The following is a 23,269-nucleotide window of genomic DNA, read 5'->3' on the forward strand; positions in this document are numbered from 1 at the left end:
AAACAATCAGAATAGAGAAAGCCCATTAAAATGACAGAATTCATTTGTTGCCATGCTAGTGTCACTCCCATCATAGAACATATTTAAACTTTTATTCCTAAAAATATAACAGTCAAATTAATTCCACCATACAGTCAAAAATGAGAATTGTTGGCCATATCCAGGATAAAGCCTCCAAGGTATTACCTCGGGAAGCTAACGCAAGTCTTCTTCAAGTCTCAGGCAAGGTTATTCAGAATGCGATTCACTGAACAACCTGTTCCTCGCAGAGACCCACAGCACCAATGTGACTAATTGGTTTCAAACCTGGGTCTTCTGCGTATCAAAATACTTTGTTAGCTCCCCAAGCTTCCTCAGCAGACACATTTTTGTGGCACACAGGAGACCCAGGTTTGACCCATTGACATATGGTTTGAATCTAGTCACTCACATAAGCAAAGCCAGTCTAAAAGTATACTATAGCAAATATATAGAACCAGTCAAAAATATGGACACACGTACCCATTTCAGGGTTTCTTTATTTCTACATTGTAGAATACTGAAGAAATCAAAACTATGAAATTAGACATATTACACATATCTACAATACATAAAATATATTTTCATTCTTCAATCTTTGCACATTCTTGGAATTCTCTCAACCAGCTTCCTGAAGTAGTCAACTGGAATGCATTTCAATTAACAGGTGTGCCTTGTTAAAAGTACATTTGTGGAATTTCTTTCCTTCTTAATGCGTTTGAGCCAAATCAATTGTGTTGTGACAAGGTAGGGATGGTATACATAAGCTATCCCTATTTGGTAAAAGACCAAATCCATATTATGACAAGAACAGCTCAAATAAGCAAAGAGAAACGACAGTCCATCATTACTTCAAGACATGAAGGTCAGTCAATACTGAAAAGTTAAAGAACGTTGAAAGTTTCTTCAAGTGCAGTCGCAAAAAAACATCAAGCGCTATGCTGAAACTGGCTCTCATGAGGACCGCAACAGGAAAGGAAGACCCAGAGTTACCTCTGGTGCAGAGGATAAGCTCATTCGAGTTACCAGCCTCAGAAATTGCAGCCCAAATATATGCTTCTGCGTTCAAGTAACAGACACATCTCAACATCAACTGTTTAGAGGACACTGTCTGAAATCAGGCCTTCATGGTCAAATTGCTGCAAAAAAACACCACTAAAGGCCACCATAATAAGAAGAGACTTGCTTGGGCCAAGAAACACGAACAATGGACATTAGACCAGTGAAAATCTGTCCTTGGTCTGATGAGTACAAATGTGACATTTTTGGTTCCAACCGCCATGTCTTTGTGAGACGCAGAGTAGGTGAAAGGATGATCTCCGCACTTGTGATTCCCACTGTGAAGTATGTAAGAGGTGATGTGATGGTGACACTGATTTATTTAGAATTCAAGGCACACTAAACCAGCATGGCTACCACAGCATTCTGCAGCAATACACCATCCCATCTGGTTTGTGCTTAGTGGGACAATAATTGTTTGTCACCAGGACAATGACCCAAAACACACCTCCAGGCTGTGCAACGGCTATTTGACCAAGAAGGAGAGTGACGGAGTGCTGCATCAGATGACCTGGCCTCCACAATCACCCAACCTCAACCCAAATGTGATGGTTTGGGATGAGTTGGACCACAGAGTGAAGGACAAGCAGCCAACAAGTGCTCAGCATATGTGGGAATTCCTTCAAGACTGTTGGAAAAGCATTCCATGTGAATCTGGTTGAGAGAATGCCAAGAGTGTGCAAAGCTATCTTCAAGGCAAAGGGTGTCTACTTTGAAGAACTTCAAATATACAATATATTTGGTTTGTTTTACAATTTTTTGGTTACTATATGATTCCATATGTTATTTCATCATTTTGATGTCTTCACAATTATTCTACAGTGTAGAAAACAGTAAAAACAAAGAAAAACCCTTGATTGAGTAAGTGTGTCTAAACCTTTGACTGGTACTGTATATATTTTAATTTTTAAACATTTTGTTAAAACCAACATGAGACATTATGCATTCACATAGTGAAAGGCTGAAAGCTGACAAACCTTTCAGAAATAAAGCACATTTTATAAAACCATTCTTCAGTGAGATATAACGTCATATTCAACATAATTAGTGAAGAAAAAACCCCAAAATACTCAGCTGGAGTCAGTCTTTTGTTGCACTTGGACAAAGACACATGCTTAAAGTACCACAACGAGGCAGAAAATGTTGCAAACACCCACTTCACTTATCAGTAGTTTTTAACTCTGAAAAAAAAAAAACTGCAAGCACAGCTCATATGTCTGGAACTCTATATCGGCAAACAATATTATGAAACAGTTGTCAAAGGAATATATATGGTGGAGATCCCATCAGTGGTGAGTGCACTGTGGCAAGCCCCCATATCTCTTTCACCCATCCAGTCCCTTTTGTTGGATCTCCTTCAAAGAAGCCCTTTCAGGATTAATCAAGAGTTTCTGGCCGGGACTGCAGAGTCCTGTCGAGTCCTTCACTCACTTAACTCTTTAGCCCGGTCTGAACATCAACACCGGCGCTACTGGGAGCCGATCCAGACGCAGCACTTAAACTAATTGAGTAATGCCCCTTCCAGCAGAGACTCATTAAATTCTCAATACCGTTGCTTGTTCTCAGAGATTGCTGCTGAAAGACAAAGGTCTGCATGAGACAAAATATGGCCTGGGTGCTTTAATTATTAATGGACCAGGGATGGGCCCAGAAACACAAGGCCATAGGATCCTCATCAGGTCCTCGTAAGTCAGTGTTATAAGGATGTAATTGCGGCATTCTGCAGTAATACATCATGAATAATCCAGCGATTTTTGGGTAGGTCCCTGACAAATACAAGCTTCAACGTCAATGTTATTCGTTGCGATGTTTGTTGTTATGTCTGTTCACTTTGTTTGACGACTTCATATGTAAAACCAGGTAAGTTAAAAAGTTTGTGTATTGGGACTTCGATGGGTCAAGTAACCAACCCTTCTCCCGTCATTCCCGAGTCAGTGCTGAGTCACTTCTAGACTTTGCATTTCTGTCCTGGAAAACACTAGAGAGGGGTCCGGCAGCGGGGTGAGGGGCTGCTGCAACACAGCGCACAGATGCGACTCATAGCTGGTGTCGTGCAGCGTCCAGGTGCTGCAGGGTCTCTGTAGTAGCTCCAAGTCCAGCTGCTGGTGGTGGCTCCCCGCTGGTTGCGGGAGGGAAAGGGTGGAAGGGGCGGAGGTGGCGGCAGGGGGGCCGAGGCGGGACATGAGATCGCATTCCCAGTCCGAGTCCGAGTCGGAGGGGACGGCCAGATCGGGAAGCAGGGCAGACTCGATACAGATGGAGGTGATGGACTGGGAGTGGCAGTGGTTTGAGTCCTGGCTGGAGGCGGGGCAGTGGGTTGGTCTATCTGAAGGGTGGTGAAGAAGCTGAGGAGGGAAAGAAGCACTGATGTTTGGAGTCGCTGTGTCATGCTGCTGTAGAACACCCCGGTCCATGAAGATGGAATGATCCATATGACCTGACGGATTGCCTGTGGACTTCACAGGAAGCCTTGGGAATGTGGCCAAAGAAAGGCGAGCGGATGTGGCCAAAGAATGGCGGTTTGTAGCAAACACTTCCACTGGAGGCCAACTGGTTATCTTGTCCACCTTCAACAAAGGACATATTGCATGGCCCGGGCCACAAATGGGCACAGAGTGACAGTGGTTGGCTGCTCGGATGCCCACACCATTCCCAACTTTGTTTATTCTGTCTTGTGTCATTGTTGGCACCAGTGATATTCCCTTCACTTCCAGCTGATCTGGGGTTGGTCTTTGTTCTGCAGTTCCTAGTTCTTTGGGCAGGGAGCAGGCCTTAGCCACAAGCTCATGTCCACTGCCAGTATATGTGGGTGGGACTAAGGGCTGGTTTTCCTTCCTTGTCCAACCAGCACTGTTGAAGCCCCAGATGGGGTTTGATTTGTGACGGTTGGCCAGGGAGGTCCTTATCCTCTTGCAGCCCTTGGCGTCAGGAGTGACTGATCGGCTGCGTTTCTTTGCGTTCGCTGCAGTGATCCAGAGGCGAGGAAGGGAGCGAGACCGACCTGGGACAGTCTGAGGGACTGGTTCCACCTCTGCGGATGCTGACATATGGCTGTCAATCTCCATATCTTCCCCCTCTGTGGGATGGTGAGGAGTGGTGGGCTGAAGCAGGACCTGGGGGCTGAGGACTGGGGGCTGAGAGTAGGGGCTGTCGGGTTGGGACATGGGCTCAAAGGGAAACATGGTTTTAGGGCTGAGTACAGGAGGCTGGGAGTAGGGGCTGGGGGGCTGGCATTGGGTGTTGGGGCAGGGGGAGAGGGGCTGGGAGTGGTTTGGTAGGGGGGCTAGGGTGGGGGACTGACAAAGAGTGTCAGGGGAGGGAGGGTGGTTGTCAGGACAGGAGGAGAGAGGCTGGGGGAGGGATGGCAGGAGGAGTAGGCTGAGGGTGTCAGGGCAGGGGGGGAGAGGCTGGGCATGGGATGACAGGGGGACTACGCTCGGTGTGGAAGGGCTTGGATCCGGGTCCAGGGTGTTGGACGGTGAGCCTTGGGTAAGCAGGGCCTGGATGGCGTGCTCCGTCTCACTGTGCGTCTGCATCTCAGAGGGGCTGTGGGGCAGTTGTAGTAGAAGTGGGGGAGTCTCCAACCTGATAGGGTAGCAGAAAGCACAAAACCACTTTTAGAAGATAATTTTTTTAAAGAGAACATTTCTGAGAAATAACCATGGTACATGTGAATGGTATGGCACAATGTTAAGTGATTTTAATCCAACCTCCAATTATAATTTGGATTGCATTATAGTATCAGGGTACTTCTAAACCGTGTTAGCATTGTCTTACGCCAGATAGCGTGACGATTCCGCCTGCACCGATGTCTCGTATCTTGCAAAGAGTAATGGGATAGATGAAAATTAGTTAGTCTACAATGTGCTGTCATAATATTCTAAAATATTACTTTGGTAACATTGTCTGCTGAACCCCATGTCTGCCTCAAAAGTCTGAATTAATCTAAGCTAAAAACAATACATCTGTGTAATGTTGGCGTTTTCTTTGGAAGTCTTAGTTAACATTTTTTTAGCTCAGGAGTTTAGTGCTTCAAGGATGGAGAAGAATTTCTGAAGTTTGACAATTTCACGATGAAGCAGCTGCCTGTTCTGCCGTGAGTGAGTGCAGTAGCTTCCGGAGTCAACTGCTGCTGCGCTCAGCTGACCCAACGTTGCAAAGTAGCTAAGCGAACGAGGAGAAACCAGCGGACTAATTTCTGATAACAGTCCCTCTTCATTTTGGGACAGCGTGTCTAGCTACAACTTCAGGGTATTTTAAAACAAGCTAAGCCTGTCACTAAAGTTCTATGTCAGTAAGCTAGCTACAACAAGTTAGCTAAGCAGCTGATCAAGATACCTTGCGGCCATCATTTTTGCAGGTAGCCTTTGTTTTGATTTGCAAATGATTGAATCCCTATCACGTGTAATTTAGCCTGTTTCATAAATAGCCATAGGAGAGCGCAATAATAACGTTTTAATTTTCTATGGCAGATGCTTTCTGATATTAGATTTTGAATAGGAGTTCCACAACATATTAGTTCAATGACTTACAAGACAGGTCTGTTGAGGGACGAGCTTTGCGTAGGAGTGGCGCCAACAGACGTAAGACAATGCCATGTTAGTGGACAGGCCTGGCTCTTACCTGAGCAGTGTTGTGGCTGCTGACTCTGGGGCAGGACAGGGGGCGAAGCCCGGCTCCATGTCAGCCACCAGCTCGTCCACCAGGCTGTAGTGGGAGCGGTCCTGCACAAAGCTACGATGCTGAGCCGACTGCAAGTGCTGCCAGACAAGAGTTAACGTAGTGAGGAGTGAAAGAAATAGAATACAGACAAAAATATTGACATTGACAAAAACAGACGCATACAAAACACAAGCTTACAGACAAACCATTAACAGAGACAAAAACATTGACATTAACAGACAAAACAGAGACAAAAAAATAAAAAAGACTCGGATACACGTCTTACCTCATCCTGGTCCTTAAAGGGTTCATGACAGCACTCGCAGTAGCCCAGGTTCTTTTTGCGTGCCCGGCAAAGTGAGGGGTTGCGTGGGAGAGGGCTTCGAGGTTTGTCCTGGCTTGTACTCAAACTCTTAATTATCTGTCTATTTAATGGGGGGAAAAAGTTAGAAGTGTCTTCCCTCTGTATAAAAAGGCATAAATGTATTGTCTGAACCATATAATGTGTACACCAACATCAAAAGAGCACCATTGCTGGGCTGTCGTAGAGATAAAAACAAGCAATGGCCGAGTTCCAAGGCCAGTAAGGTTAGGCTTGTGGCCTGTTCAGTGTGTTATACCTGGCTTTGTTTTGTTCCTGCTCCTTGACTCTCTCAGGCTGTGGGGGTGCAGGGGGCTCAAAAGGACTGAACCGGCCAGAGTAGCACAGATTGGGAAAGGTCATGGACTGCATGTGCAGGGCCTTGTATTTCCTGGTTCCATAACAAATAGGAGAGAGAATTGGATACTACAATTAGATCTAAGGTGAAAGTCATTGCACAGCAGAAAATATACACTTCGATAACGTTAGGTTTGATTACACTGTACATGACCACATGCTGTTATAACAAGTCATTCAGTGCATTCGGAAAGTACTCAGATCCCTCGAATTTTCCCACATTTTATTACAGCCTTATTCTAAAAATGTATTAAAAATTGTTCCCCCCCCTCAATCTACACACAACACCCCATAATGACAAAGTAAAAACTGTTTTTTTCCAAATGTTTGCAAATTTATTTGGGGAGTTTCTCCCATTTTGAAGTCTCCAGAAATATGTGATCGGGTTCAAGTCCAGGCTCTGGCTGTGCCACTCAAGGACTTGTCCAGAAGCCACTCCTGCATTGTCTTGGCTGAGTGCTTAGGGTCATTGTCCTGTTGGAAGGTAAACCTTCGCCCCAGTATGAGGTCCTGAGCGCTCTGGAGCATGTTTTCATCAAGGATCTTTCCCTCAATCCTGACTAGTCTCCCAGTCCCTGCTGCTGAAAAACACCTCCACAGCACCATGCGTCACTGTAGGGATGGTGCCAGGTTTCCTCCAGACGTCACACTTGGCATTCAGGCCAAAGAGTTCAATCTTGGATTCATCAGACCAGAGAATCTTGTTTCTCATGGTCTATGAGATCTTTAGGTGCCTTTTGGCAAACTTGAAGTGGGCTGAGGAGTGGCTTCCGTCTGGCCACTCGACCATAAAGGCCTGATTGGTGGAGTGCTGCAGGGATGGTTGTCCTTCTGGAAGGTTCCGAATGCACTGTAAATTCTGTACACTGCAGTAAGGTCTTAGACTTGACTTGTATCAAACAGACCCCAACTAAGACCTGGGTTGTGTTTAGTAGGTACAAAGTGTTAGAAATCGCTCAGAAAGAGAGTACCAACTGTCCAATAAGAAATTCTTGATTCCCATTGAATGTTTTGCTACGGTGTGTCCTAATGAACATGACCCAGCTAACAACCACATTGGTTTAGCTGTCACAGCCCACGGGTGCAATTTCTCATGGAATGGGCCCAGTACCGTAGCTGAGCAGGCATGGTCCTGTAATTAGCTTAAATGATAGGGCTGCTGAAGCACATTGAGTCCCCATTCATGTCCACTGAATCCAATGCAGGGCTGCTTGCAAAGGCAAGGTGGAACAGAAGAAACCGTATCCTCTGCTTGAGCCCTGGGCTCCCAGGGAGCAGCCCGAATGCCTGCCTCGCTGATGGCACTCGTCACATTACCTAACAGTCAGGGGAGTTCTAAAAGTTCAATTAAGGAAATCAGCCTGGCTGAAACACTAGCCTCCTAAGCTAGCATCGGGTGGGGTGGTGGAGAGGATATACAAAGGCCAGGGGCAGAGCATCACCACCTGTGACGTGCAGTCATGGTAGGCAAGTGCCCTGTGATAATCTACTTTTAAAAAGCGGTCATGAAATCAAAATAAAATAGTCATTTTTTGTTCTGTTTTTTTATCAATGATTCTGGTGGTATTTATTCTCAAACCCTCAAAAATGTGCTAAAACTGCATCAAAACCTCAGGAAAGGTGCCAGGGTATTCATTCTTTCCAGCCATTCAAATCCATTAATATCCTTTACATGTGCAGCCTTTCCTGACTACAGTCATTGTTAATGGACAGGGTCAGCAAAGGTGTTGCTGCTTTGCCTTGCTTGGAAGTAGCTTCATTCGAGCCAATTTCATATTTTGCATATGCGTATTGCCTAAACATGTTGTCTGGGTATTGCCTGGTGTAAGCTGAGCAACATTTGTGTGTCTACATAATTTGGCGCTCGCATCCCTTGAACTGAACAAAGCTAGCTAGCTTGCAAAAACAACCTGTCAACTGGACACTATTGCACCTCGGAACAATCTTCCGAGTTGGAATAACGTAACGTACCGTTTGGAACATCAGAGTGGAAGAGCAGAACGTCAACTATAATGAAAGTTAAGACCAGACAGAGGCAGCACACGGGAGCTCACCACACAAGACCTGACATGCAATCACCATGTACTGGACTGCCTACTTGTCTGAAACGTCATCACCAATTCATACTTTTTATCCAGACTTTTACTTTTGCTTTGTGGACATGGGCCTTGGGGATGCGTCTCCCCGTAACCGTGGGCCTGCTGTGCGCATACAGAATAAAATAATGGACATGGGGTTCTGCTGTGACTTGTCCAACTCTGTCACAGAGAGGTTCACCAGAAGAACAGATTTAACAAGTAATGGTAGGCCCAAATGCATTTTCCCTGGCAATTTGAAGGTTAGACTACTGTTGAACCAGACATCGCTTTAAAGCTAGAATGTCAGATGTTACTATGGAATACTGAAGTATAATTACAAGCATTTCACGAGTGTCAAAGGCTTTAACTGACAATTACATGAAGTTGATGCAGAGTCAATATTTGCAGTATTGACCCTTCTTTTTCAAGACCTCTGCAATCTGCCCTGGCGTGCTGTTAATGAACTTCTGGGCCACATCCTGACTGATGGCAGCCCTTTCTTGCATAATCAATGCTTGGAGTTTGTGGGTTTGTGTTTGTCCACCCACCTCTTGAAGATTGACCACAAGTTCTCAATGGGATTAAGGTCTGGGGAGTTTCCTGGCCATTGACCCAAAATATCAATGTTTTGTTCCCCGAGCCACTTAGTTATCACTTATGACAAGGTGCTCCATCATGCTGGAAAAGGCATTGTTCGTCACCAAACTGTTCCTGGATGGTTGGGAGAAGTTGCTCTCAGAGGATGTGTTGGTACCATTCTTTATTCATGGCTGTGTTCTTAGGCAAAATTGTGAGTGAGCCCACTCCCTTGGATAAGAAGCAACCCCACACATGAATGGTCTCAGGAAGCTTTACTGTTATGACACAGGACTGATGGTAGCGCTCACCTTGTCTTCTCTGGACAAGCTTTTTTCCAGATGCCCCAAACAATCGGAAAGGGGATTCATCAGAGAAAATGACTTTACCCCAGTTCTCAGCAGTCCAATCCCTGTACCTTTTGCAGAATATCAGTCCGTCCCTGATGTTTTTCCATTAGAGAAGTGGCTTCTTTGCTGCCCTTCTTGACACCAGGCCATCCTCCAAAAGTCTTCGCCTCACTGTGCGTGCAGATGCACTCACACCTGCCTGCTGCCATTCCTGAGCAAGCTCTGTTCTGGTGGTGTCCCGATCCCACAGCTGAATCAACTTTAGGAGACGGTCTTGGCGCTTGCTGGACTTTCTTAGGAGCCCTGAAGCCTTCTTCACAACAGTTGAACCGCTCTCCTTGAAGTTCTTGATGATCCGATAAATGGTTGATTTAGGTGCAATCTTACTGGCAGCAATATCCTCGCCTGTGAAGCCCTTTTTGTGCAAAGCAATTATGACGGCACGTGTCTCCTTGCAGGTAACCATGGTTGAGAGGAAGAACAATGATTCCAAGCACCACCCTCCTTTTGAAGCTTCCAGTCTGTTATTCGAACTCAATCAGCATGACCGAGTGATCTCCAGCCTTGTCCTCGTCGACATTCACATCTGTGTTAACGAGAGAATCACTGACATGATGCAAGATGGTCCTTTTGTGGCAGGGCTGAAATGCAGTGGAAATGTTTTTGGGGGAATCAGTTCATTTGCATGGCAAAGAGGGATTTTGCAATTAATTGCAATCCATCTGATCACTCTTCATAACATTCTGGAGTATATGCAAATTGCCATCCTACAAACTGAGGCAGCAGGCTATGAAAATTAATTTTTGTGTCATTCTCAAAACTTTTGGCCACGACTGTACATCGGTCTATGGCCGAGCTAGCGGTGTGTCATTTTGTCGGATGAAATTGAAATATGCCGCCATGTACAGTGCCTTCGTTAAGTACTCAGACCCCTAGACCTTTTCCACATTTTGCTTTGTTACAGCCTTATTCTAAAATGGACGTAAAAAAATAAATTTAAAAAAGTATAAATCCTCAGCAAATCTACACACAATACCCCATAATAGAAAAATGTGAAAACAGGTTTAGACATTTTTGCTAAAAAACTGAAATACTTTATTTACGTAAGTATTCAAATGTGATATTTTATTATAAATTAGCAAAAAAAAAACAAATACTATTATTTCTTTGTCATTATGGTGTATTGTGTGTAGATTGATGAGGGGGGAAAACAATCCATTTTAAAATAAGGCTGTAACGTAACAAAATGTGGAAAAGGTCAAGGGGTCTGAATACTTTCCAAAGGCACTGTATTTTGGCTAGATTGGTAATTACATTTTGTGAAAATTATTTGTAAATTTCAGTTAATAGCCTATGTTACTCTGGTTGTTGGAGCCATCTGTTGTATGGTTAACTTGGCCTTCATCAAGGTGTATTTGTGAGTAAACCTGGCTTTGATACTAGCCAGTGCTGACCCAGCCATCCAACTCACCGCACATCACTGATCACCACCCACATTGTGGTTTCAGAGTGATTAGCTGGCATACTGTGGACTGCTTCTGTTCCAAGGCTCAGCTACTATGACGCTAACGCAGAATGTCTTACAAGGAGTTAGCGATCCTGCCTAGACCACCACCTCTTCCTTGACCTCCTGATAAACACCAAGGTTGCAGTTCGACTATCCTTCTCCCCATAGTGTTTACTCATTGATTTCAAAGGAATAGACTGGTGTAAGGAACATGGTGGATGTTGGTATATTTGTTCGGCTTGTACCAATTATTTTGCACACTTCGGGGAAGAGGGCAATGGGAATGCAACCCACCATTGTTATTCAGACTTTTGGCTAAACAAGAACAGCAGCGAGTCACCCCTCCACACTCTACCCTCTTGGAGGTCGTGATTAAATGTTAAATGCCCATGCTAGTCAAGCTCCCCACTTGCCTTAGCCCTCACACTGTGCAGGCCAGGCAGCTTCAGTAGAGGAGATGAGAGGGAAAGGGTTGGGAAAGATATCTTTACATGGGGAGGTGGGGGGGGGGTCAGGTGGAGTTGGCTTTTTGAAGGGGAAACTCGCACTGAGGAGCCACAAAGATCTTGCAGTGTCTTGTTGCACTTGGCCTTGATTTGTCCCCAAGACTGAGGAGATGGGATGTAGCTATTGCTTAGAAGCAGCTGAAGAGGGCGGAGGGGGTGCATGGAGAGGAGGAGAGAGGGACCCACCTGCTTGAATCCTCTACCTTCAGATAGGGGGACTTCAAGGCACCAGCTGTGGACCAAGGGAGAAAGAAAATGCAGAAAAATATATTTAGCATCAATAGCATGAAAGTAAATGGAGTTACAAGACAGCACAGTACATTTCCATAGTCGAAAATAATAAAATAGTTAAACATTCACTGACCTTTGATGACACGAGACACAGCAGGATACTTGTTGGAATTTTTCAGCTAAACCCCAAAAATGGGAAAAGGTTAACGTCAACCCTTTATTAAAGCAAGTATTTCAAACAAGCAAATTACAGAAGTAACATTTAGGCCTAACCATGCTTCTGGTGCAGACAGAGGTCCAATCTCTTTCTTTGTAAAAAAATAATTAGGATAGACGAGGTCTAACAGGTTGGTGTACCACATTACCTCAGTTTTCCTGCGTCTGGCCTTGGAGCTCTCCGCTGTCAACAGTTGGACATGCGTCAGGAGATCTTTATCTAAATTAAGGATCACATTTAATAACACAGCCCATAGTCTTGGTAAGAGCCAAATAGCTCAAGCTAGACTAAGAAAATGATCTGACGCCATCTGCTGTCAGCTTAGGATCAATACAGCACAAAAGAACGAGGTTCCTTGGATATGGAAATTAATGGGCTACATTTGACACGCAAACAGTAGGACAACTTAACACAAGGTGATCCTGTGGCAAACTGTGAGTAGTTAAAGTAGTTAGTCAACCTAAAAAGGTATGAGTGACGAGAATGAGAATGTGTTTGATAGTGAAAAGGATACCGTCCACGTGCACGATCTTGACTCCCCAGGAGCGGGCATTGGCCAAAACACTGTTCCCCTGAAGCCGTTCCTGAAAGATAAAACCATTGACACAGTGTTTTCGTGTTACAAGGTCTAACAGCATGGGAAAATGAAGATCCATTACCACACATGGAAACCAACCGCAAGGCTATCACAACCCGTTTTCAAATCAACCTCTAGCCCTAACCCTGTCTAAGGGTAGGAGACAGTTTGAAATCAGGCCACATAAACAACCTAATAAAAGCACTCACATTATTCCTAATGGCTTTCTCTAGCAGGGCCTTCCCGCGGCTGCCACACACCTGCAGAAACAAAGCGTTGAGAATCCCCATACCAGTTCCTTTTAATATAAGCAGAAGGTCTCTAACACAGTAAGGTCTACATCCAAGAAGCCATGAATGGATGACAGAATATAAAAAAATGCTATGATATTCTGTGAATAAAAATAGATATTACAGATGGTTTGATGTTAATGCACCGCAAAGTAGGATAGGACAGCCATATGTGGACAGCCATATGTGGATAGTCATATGGCACTGGGATGGAAGGCCATACCATTGGTCTGGGAGTGCCAGTGGCTGGACGCTGCTGCCTGGTGCTGGTCATGATGCTCTCTCTCGGTTTGGTGGAGCGGGGAGAGCTGTGACACTCCCCGGTCATCCCGTCTGACCCACCTCGGGTCACTTCGAACCTCTCGCTTCGGAGTCCCTCTAGGCTCCCAGTCACAACAAAGCTGACATCCTTATTCAGGAAACTCTCAATTCTCTGCAAACATTTTTACAAAATAATGCTAAGTATCATTGCATGTATCATCATATAATCATGTCATATTGTTGGAGTCCAACTTGAGGCTTAGCACTATAAAATCTGAAATGAAAATATATAGGAAGTCTCTCTGTCTCATGTCTACTACAGAATAATCCCAGCATGTAATGATCTAATGACTGACACACACACCACTTAATGTGCTTAATTTGCCCCAATTCCTCCCAGCTTTCCTACCCCGCCGAGATGAGATATGGCCTCCGCAAGAAAGGCTGCAGGGCGACTCTTCACAGCGTCCAGATAGAAAGATTTCCCTTCCAGCTTTCTTGCCCCATGGCCAGGGGACAGCATACCCATGAAGCACCCTCCTGCCCCTGGTGGGTGCTGCTGCATGGTGGTCCCGTCCTGGTCCACGAACACCAAAAATGACTAGACTGCTGGTCGCAGGGACAAACCTAACAAACCAAGGCATATGGATAACACAAACAAACCTTGGTCTTAGTTGATTTGAATGGTGATTCTCTCTCAAATTGTTCTGGCAATTCTCACATAGGAAATGCCTTTGGAGGAAGGGATGTTTAGCATATATTTGTATAACAAACCATTTGTTCGAAAATCATGATGAAATTGGCAATTTTAGACCTATGCATGCCTCCTGTAAGACCTTATGATCCTTGAACCGTACATGATACAGACATCTTTGTCGTCATTATACTCCTTACAGTGTGCTGTAACATATGGAGTATGTCTAGACTCTGAAATATACATTTCACAAATATATTCAACAACAAATATCTTAATATGAATATCTCAAAACTACACTCTTTGATTTTGTTCATTTTAAGACATATTGTTCCAAACAATATACTTCACAAGTACATCACATTTTCCAGAGTGGGCTCTCTACTAATTATGAAGTTATAATACATTTTATGAGCACCACCAACGGGAACTCAAACGGAACTCCCTCTTCTGGTGATTTGATGAATGTGCAATCCTAAAGGAGGAATGTGATTGGTTAATGACCTACCTATACGTTTATAAAATGGGTCATATCATGAAAAATTTCAAAGACCACTCTGGAGATGTTTATGTAAGACTAGTATATTTTTAAATGTTGAATACATTTATATGAAAATGCACATTTCAGAATCTAGACATACTCCATTTGTTACAGCACACTATAAGGAGTATGACGGCACCAAAATGTTGTCTGTATCATGTACGGTTCACAGCTCATAAGGTATCTATGGGTCTATAAAGGGCCAATTGCATTATGATTTTCACAAAAATGGTTTGTGATACAAATGTAAAAAGCATGTTAAACATCTTTCCTCGCAATGAAGTTCCTATATGAGAATTGCCAGAAGAATCTGATCTGGCAAAAATATTTTTCGCTCCCATTCCGTTGGCAGAATGTGGAACCAACTTGTAGCCCGAGTTAACTGTTTTGGTTAAGTAAATAAAGCACCATCTAACGTTAATCTGAGTGAAACGGATTTTCTCACTAGTCTCTAAGTTTTACAGTAAAACATCCAAACCGTCCCTTTACAAGTCACAATGTTGAATAAACTTCATTTGAACTTACTCTACCTATCTGCTGATTACGTCCTTATTCAGTTGGAAATGTGTGACAAAATATCCACAGGAAAGTAATATTAACTGACTTCAAAACGCAGGTCTCTGTGTGTGGCTATCACGATTTGTTTGCTCATCCCTCATGCCCCGGGTATTTCATTACGCCATATGTCATCTTCATGCTCTCTCGTTCTGTTTCTGGATAGTGAATATAGAGTTCACAATGTAAGGAGAGATTTAAATTATTTTGGGAGATTTCAAAATATGACCTTTTCATTCAATACAGGAGAAACACACTGTTTCGGGTGATAATAAAACATGTTTTGCTTAGTTACTTTTTCCTCAACTTGTTTCTCTAACTTTCTATCAAGTCAAGCTAGCTTACGGAGCAGCTAGCTATTTCGTGAAATTGTTATTTTTTTAACGGTTCTTCACTGACTCGAGAGTCATGATTCGTTTTTCTGAGCGACTCACTAGTTCATCTTTGTCGTTCGTTTGACCTGCTGGCAGCAATGGCTGCAGACTAATTAATAAGCGCTCCTTCGGGTCGGTGGCTCCAGATATGTGCTCTAACGAAATGAGTCTTAACGAGTCAAAAAGATCTGAGTCACTAAAAAGAGCCAAGTTCGCATCACTACTAACTAAAAGCTAGGCCAGTAGAAGATACTGTAGCTAGCGACCTCCACCTAATAATTATAAGAAAAAACAAAACGTCATAACCATCACAATATACTAAAATGGGAGGAAACAGCCATATAATATATTATTTTAACAGCCAATGTGTATTATTTAACATTACTATTATGGTTAATTGTTTCCAAGTTGCTAGCTATCTCATAAAGCAATCGCACAAAACAACATATTTTTCTGTGGTATGGTAACGTCCTGTTCCATTGACAGACTCTTGCTGCAGTTTTGCAACGAAGCCTTCAACAGCAAGGGGACGCTGCTATATCACTCCTTTACGGACAGTTCCCATTGACAGCTCAGATGTAATGTGAATGACGCATTATGCACTGTGAAACCCACCCCATCTTTTCCGTCCAGTAGCGGAATGAGATTGCCAAAATCCAGAAGGTTCCCTTTAATGCAATGAGGCTCTTTATCTACTTCCCCAGAGTCAGATGAACTCATGGATAACATTCATGTGTCTGCATGCAGTTTGAAGGAAGTTGCTAACTAGCGTTAGCGCAGAGATATAAAATTGGTATCCATGAGTCAATCGGACTTCCATCTGTAATGCCAAAATGAATAGATTGGAGACAATTTCCGGTATGCCGGCCGTAACGGTCAGGTGAAGGTGATCCGTATGGCATTCCCTTCCTTCATGAAAAGTATGCCTCTTAAGTAGAAAATAACTTGACCAACATCAAGAAATAACTGAAACGTTATGTTGGCAACTGCATGTTATGGCAAATACTAAACCTAGAAAGAGACAAACAAACACAGCGAAACAACACAGCCATGGACCAAGAAGCTGACGACTTGTCTAAAGTTTAGAGACACTACTAACAGAAATTCGCACAGGCAATAATAAACTGTCTAAACAGGTAAAGAAAATATCTAATGATATCAAAACTGATATGACTGAACACTCGTCTTTTTTGGCAGGTCTTGCAAACCGTTACACTACAAAGGGAAGCACAGCCATGAGCTGCCCAGTGACACGAGCCTACCAGACAAACTAAATCACTTCTATGCTCGCTTCGAGGCAAGCAACACTGAGGCATGCATGAGAGCATCAGCTGTTCCGGATGACTGTGTGAGTACACTCTCCGTAGTCAACGTGAGTAAGACCTTTAAACAGGTCAACATACACAAGGCTGTGGGGCCAGACTGATTACCAGGGCTTGTGCTGACCAACTGGCAGGTGTCGACCAACTGGCAGCTGTCTTCACTGACATTTTCAACATGTCCCTGATTGAGTCTGTAATACCAACATGTTTCAAGCAGACCACCATAGTCCCTGTGCCCAAGAACAAAGGCAACCTGACTAAATGACTACAGACACGTAGCACTCACGTCCGTAGCCATAAAAGGCTGGTAATGGCTCACATCAACACCATTATCCTAGAAACCCTAGACCCACTCCAATTTGCATACAGCCCAAACAGATCCACAGATGATGCAATCACTATTGTACTCCATACTGCCTTTTCCCACCTGGACAAAAGGAACACCTACGTGAGAATGCTATTCATTGACTACAGCTCAGCGTTCAACACCATAGTACCCTCAAAGCTCATCAGTAAGCTAAGGAACCTGGGACTTAACACCTCCCTCTGCAACTGGATCCTGGACTTCCTGACGGGCCGCCCCCAGGTGGTGAGGGTAGGTAACAACACATCTGCCACGCTGATCCTCAACACTGGAGCTCCCCAGGGGTGCGTGCTCAGTCCCCTCCTGTACTCCCTGTTCACCCACGACTGCATGGCCAGGCACAACTCCAATACCATCATTACGTTTGCAGACGACACAACAGTGGTAGGCCTGATGACCGACAACGACGAGACAGCCTATAGGGAGGTCAGAGACCTGGCCGGGTGGTGCCAGAATAACGACCTATCCCTCAACGTAACCAAGACTAAGGAGATGATTGTGGACTACAGGAAAAGGAGCCCCGAGCATGCCCCCATTCTCATCGACAGGGCTGTAGTGGAGCAGGTTGAGAGCTTCAAGTTCCTTGGTGTCCACATCAACAACAAACTAGAATGGTCCAAACACACCAAGACAGTCGTGACGAGGGCACGACAAAGCCTATTCCCCCTCAGGAAACGAAAAAGATTTGGCATGGGTCCTGAGATCCTCAAAAGGTTCTACAGCTGCAACATCGAGAGCATCCTGACCGGTTGCATCACTGCCTGGTACGGCAATTGCTCAGCCTCCGACCGCAAGGCACTTCAGAGGGTAGTGTGTACGGCCCAGTACATCACTGGGGCAAAGCTGCCAGCCATCCAGGACCTCTACACCAGGCGGTGTCAGAGGAAGGCCCTAAAAATTGTCAAAGACCCCAGCCATCCCAGTCAGACTCTTCTCTCTACTACCGCATGGCAAGTGGTACCGGAGTGCCAAGTCTAGGACAAAAAGGCTTCTCAACAGTTTTTACCCCCAAGCCATAAGACTCCTGAACCGGTAACCAAATGGTTACCCGGACTACTTGCATTGTGCCCCACCCCCCAACCCCTCTTTTACACTGCTGCTACTCTCTGTTTATCATATATGCATAGTCACTTTTAACTATACATTCATGTACATACTACCTCAATTGGCCCGACCAACCATAGCTCCTGCACATTGGCTTAGCGGGCTATCTGCATTGTGTCCCACCACCCGCCAACCCCTCTTTTTACGCTCCTGCTACTCTCTGTTCATCATACGCATAGTCACTTTAACCATACCTACATGTACATACTACCTCAATAAGCCTGACTAACCGGTGTCTGTATATAGCCTTGCTACTGTTATTTTCAAACGTCTTTTTACTGTTGTTTTATTTCTTTCCCTACCTACACACACCTTTTTTTTGCACTATTGGTTAGAGCCTAAAAGTAAGCATTTCACTGTAAGGTCTACTACACCTGTTGTATTCGGCCCACGTGACAAATAAACTTTGATTTGATTTAGTGGGTAAAGACGAGTGTGCTCCACAAGGAGAAGCGTTCCACAGGGATGCTGGCCCATGTTGATGACAATACTTCCCCACAGTTGAGTCACCACAGTTGCGTCAATTTGGCTGGATGTCTTTTGGGTGGTGGACTACTCTTGATACACACGGGAAACTGTTGAGTGTGAAAAGCCCAACAGCGTTGCAGTTCAAACCGGTGTGCCTGGCACCTACCACCATACCCCGTTCAAGGAAACTTAAATATTTGGTCTTGCCCATTCACCCTCAATGGATCAATTGTCATTTTTTGGTCTATGATCCACACACAATACTCTAATGTTAAAGTGGAAGAAAAATGTGATAAGTCTCTAAGAGCTTCGCATACCTGAATTGTACAATACTTGCCCATATTATTTTTTAAATTCTTCAATATTCATCAAGTTGGTTGTTGAGCATTGCAAGACAGCCATTTTCAAGTCTTGCCATAGATTTTCAAGCCGATTTAAGTCAAAATTGTAACTAGGACATTCAGTCACATTCACTGTTGCCTTGGTAAGCAACTCCAGTATAGATTTGACCTTGTGTTTTAGGTTATTTTCCTGCTGAAAAGGTGAATTTGTCTCCCAGTGTCTGTTAGAAATTTCCTCTATGATTTTGGTTGTGCTTATTTCTATTATGTTTATTTCTATCCTAAATAATTCCCTGGTCCTTGCCGATGACAAGCATACCCATAACATGATGCAGCCACCACCATGCTTGACAACATTAAGTACTCAGTAATGTGTTGTGTTTGCCCCAGTATTCAGACCTTCACTTTTTCCAAACTTTTGTTACAGGATTTTAGAAAGGTTTGCAAATGTATGACATGTTTTTTGGTTGAAATATCACATTTGCATAAGTATTCAGACCCTTTACTACTCAGTACTTTGTTTAAGCACCTTTGGCAGCGATTACAGCCTTGAGACTTTGTGGGTATGATGCTATAAGCTTGGCACACCTGTACGTGGGTTCCTCCCATTCGTCTCTGCAAATCCTCTCAAACTCTGTCAGGTTGGATGGGGAGCGTCACTGCAAAGCTATTTTCAGGTCTCTGCAGAGATTTAAGTCCGGGCTCTGGCTGGGCCACACAAGGACTTTCAGAGACTTGCTCGAAGCCCCTTCTGCATTGTCTTGGCTGTGTGCTTAGGGTCATCGTCCCATTGGAATGTGAACCTTCTCCCCAGCCTAAGGTCCTGAGCGCTCTGGAGTAGGTTCCGGTCATGTTTCCCTCAATCCTGACTAATCTCCCAGTCCCTGCTCCTGAAATACATCCCCACAGCATGGTGCTGCCACCACCATGCTTCAACCATAGGGATGGTGCCAGGTTTCCTCCAGATGTGACACTTGGCATTCAGGCCAAAGAGTTCAATCTTGGTTTCATCAGACCAGAGAATCTTGTTTCTCATGGTCTGAGTCGTTTAGGTGCCTTTTGGCAAACTCCAAGTGGACAGTCATGTGCATTTTACTGAGGAGTGGCTTTCATCTGGCCACTCTACCATTAAGGCCTGATTGGTGTAGTGCTGCAGAGATAGTTGTCCTTCTGGAAGGTTCTCCCATCTCCACAGAGGAACTATATAGCTCTGTCAGAGTGACAATCGGGTTCTTGGTCACCTCCTTGACCAAGGCCCTTCTCCCCCGATTGCTCAGTTTGACCGGGTGGCCAGCTTTAGGAAGTCTTGGTGGTTCCAAACTTCATCCATTTAAGAATGATGGAGGCCAGTATTGTTAGGGACCTTCAATGAAGAAGACATTTTTTGGTACCCTTCCTCAGATCTGTGCCTCGACACAATCTTGTCTAGGAGCTCTACAGACAATTCCGTCGACCTCATAGCTTGGTTTTTGCTCTGACATGCACTGTCAACTGTGGGACCTTATATAGACAGGTGTTTGCCTTTCCAAATGATGTCCAATCAATTTAATTTACCACAGGTCGACTCCAATCAAGAAGCATCTCAAGGATGATCAATGGAAACAGGACTCACTTGAGCTCAATTTTGAGTCTCATAACAAAGGGTCTGAATACATATGAAAATAAGTAGTTTTTTTATTTGTAATAAATTAGCAAAAAACTTTTCTCGCTTTGTCATTATGGGGTATTGTGTGTAGATTGATAAGGGACAAAAATAATTGATCAATTTCAGAATACGGCTATAACGTAACAAAATGTGGAAAAAGGGAAGGGGCCTGATGTAATTCTCAATAAAAGTCTGACACATATGAAATGCTTGTAATTATACTTCAGTAGTCCATAATAACATCTGACAAAAATATCTAAAGACACTGAAGCAGCAAACCGAAAATTAATATTTGTGTCATTCTCAAAATTTTGGGCCATGACTGTACAATGGCAGCCTACCCCGGCCAAACCCTAACGACGCTTTGCCAATTGTGCCCCTCACTATGGGACTCCCAATCACGGCCAGATGTAATGCAGCCTGGAATATACTTAAGTACAGTGTTTAAAGTATTTTTACTTAATAACAAGTACTACTTAAGTAGTTTTTTGGATTATCGGTACTTTATTTTACTATTTATATTGGACTACTTTTACTTCACTACATTTCTAAAGAGAAGAATGTACTTTTTACTCCATTTTCCCTAAAATCCAAAAGTAGTAGTTACATTTTGAATGCTTAGCAGGACAGGACAATTTTCTATTTCACACTTATCAAGAGAACACCCCTGGTCATCTCTACTGCCTCTGATCTGGCAGACTCACTAACACCAATGCTTCATTTGTAAATTATGTCTGAGTGTGCCCCTAGCTATCTTTAAATAAAAACATTTAAAAAATGGTGGTGCCTGTTTTGTTTAAATAAGGAATGATTTATACTTTTACTTTTGATACTTTAGTATATTTAAAACCAAATACTTTAGATGTTTATTCAAGTAGTATTTTACTGGGTGACTTTCACTTTCTTGAGTCATTTTCTATTAGGGTATCTTTACTTTTACTCATGTATGACAATTGGGTACTTTTTCCACCACTGCTTAAGTATATATACACTTAAATATATTTAGTACATAAGCATATTTAAAACCAAATACTTAATTTACTTAATACTTATACTTAATATTTTTACTCAAGTGGTCTTCTACTGTGTGACTCACTTTTACTTGAGTCATTTTCTAAGAGGGTATCTTTACTTTAACTCAAGTATTGTGTTGTGTCTGTCACGTCTATGCTAACCTGGCTAAAATGCTCTAGCTAAACAACAACTAACGATGTATATGATAGACAAGTGCTCACTGTGCAAATGTATTTGTTTTCATTTCATAAAGTTTACATATTGTCAACGATCCTTTGATTCTACGCCAACCCTGTCGGTTTTGCTCATCTATCTTTTTTTGCTAAACAACCCACCTGTCTATACTTACCGAAGTCTTGCAGGTGTTTACATGGTTTTGCACATGTGCCAGTTGAAATTTCAACAGCAGTATTGGCTGGCGCTCTAAAAGTTGGGTTAACAATACTTTCCTGTGGATATTTGTTTCACATTTCGACTTAATAAGGTCGGAGCAACCGCACAAAAACCGGAAGAGTAAGTTCAAATGTAACGTTAAGTATTCAACATTCTCGCTTGTAAGTGCACTTTCCACGTTTTTGTACTGCTTAAATTAATATTGGAGCCCAGAAATCTGTGATTTTCAGTTGGGTCTATCAGGCAACTAACGTTAACTAGAGGGGCTCAATTCAGCATTTAACGGTAGCTTGCAAACTAGTAGGACCTATGCATTCGAGGTTAGCTAACGTCAGTTACCTTATATTTTATCTGTGGCTATCTGCTAACTTTACGTTAGTTACAAAGGCGGAAACACATGACGTAAGCAACAGGCTTATTATTTGACTTACCTTGCATTGCAGAATTATCTAGCTAGTATTGTAATTTGCCGAATTTAAGTTTCCAATTTATATCACAACACTAGTTAGCTCTTTTAGCTACAACCGCCGGTTTTTACAGTCCATTGTTTTTCAAACTCCCCTGTCATCCGGGCAATTGGGCATACTACGGCAAGTCAAGTAGGGCAAACAGTGTGGGCATGCAGGCGAAGAGTTTTAGATAGGCCTATGCGATTTCAAATTATAGCACCACTGACCCTAGAATAGATATTCAATAAATAAATAATACATTTGTCATATCATACATTTGAACCATTTATCAATTCATCTTACTACATCATTAGTTATTTTTTATGGGAGAATTAATAATAATAATAATAATAATCTTTATAGTGGTATAGTGGTAGTTAGTGTAACCAGAGAGGAAGAGGCGAAGCAAGAGAGTTTAATCCGCCCAAAATCTGTTCACTTTAAGCAGATCATTAATTATTAAGCAAGTGAGAAGTTTTTTTGTGTGGGGGGAAATGAGAGAGTTTAGTCAAGATAAAAATGTATTACTATTTTGATATGTGATGCATATTTGATCTTATACAAGTTCCGTAATGCTTAGGTTGTTATGAGTGTACTGATAGTGTGATGCCCATGACATCCCAGCTACTTTCAGAAAAAACATTCTATATTAGAGTTGTCCCTGAGATGGCCTATGCATATTCATAAGACTAGCAAGCATCTCACTCTCCATTGAATACAGGCGGTTGACATCAACACCCCTCATGGAATATTCAAAAAAATTATTCAAATAACGAGATGTATCCACGCGTCCAGAGGAATAGGCGGAAGCTTGATAGCCCAACGTTCTGCTCTGTGGACAACAAATCCCATTGCTAGGGCAGAGACACAAGCATCTCGTTATTATATCCAGTATCTTTGGTGTAACACAGAGACCTCATAAATTGTATTGGTAAAACACTTGTTTTCACTTCAT

At 43.3% G+C, this 23,269-nt stretch overlaps 1 protein-coding gene across 1 annotated transcript; it reads right to left on the bottom strand.

The window, feature by feature from the left end:
- Positions 1 to 72: 72 nt before the first annotated feature.
- Positions 73 to 22,449, bottom strand: dbf4b (DBF4B-CDC7 kinase regulatory subunit). Its single transcript, XM_021565287.3, has 12 exons — positions 22,297 to 22,449; positions 13,460 to 13,677; positions 13,013 to 13,222; positions 12,709 to 12,759; positions 12,437 to 12,506; positions 12,071 to 12,135; positions 11,839 to 11,884; positions 11,661 to 11,706; positions 6,360 to 6,491; positions 6,026 to 6,164; positions 5,701 to 5,837; positions 73 to 4,662 (listed from the first exon to the last, which is right to left on the bottom strand). The coding sequence occupies exons 2-12, from the start codon at positions 13,613 to 13,615 to the stop codon at positions 3,009 to 3,011; spliced, it is 2,706 nt and encodes a 901-aa protein (XP_021420962.2). The 5' UTR covers positions 13,616 to 13,677; positions 22,297 to 22,449; the 3' UTR covers positions 73 to 3,008.
- Between the last annotated feature and the right edge of the window lie 820 nt (positions 22,450 to 23,269).

Source organism: Oncorhynchus mykiss, chromosome 16 (assembly GCF_057628025.1).
Source record: "Oncorhynchus mykiss isolate SJ-2025 chromosome 16, ASM5762802v1, whole genome shotgun sequence".
In the NCBI taxonomy this organism is placed as follows: Eukaryota; Metazoa; Chordata; class Actinopteri; order Salmoniformes; family Salmonidae; genus Oncorhynchus; species Oncorhynchus mykiss.

Bases quoted from the DNA above. Each gene is read 5' to 3' on its own strand.
- dbf4b (XM_021565287.3), bottom strand. From the start codon at position 13,615: ATGCAGCAGCACCCACCAGGGGCAGGAGGGTGCTTCATGGGTATGCTG. The intron at 12,136-12,436 runs GTATCCTTTTCA...ATTTAGATAAAG, and splicing joins CAAGATCGTGCACGTGGACG to ATCTCCTGACGCATGTCCAA. The intron at 6,492-11,660 runs GTGGGTCCCTCT...TTATGGAACCAG, and splicing joins AAGGTAGAGGATTCAAGCAG to GAAATACAAGGCCCTGCACA.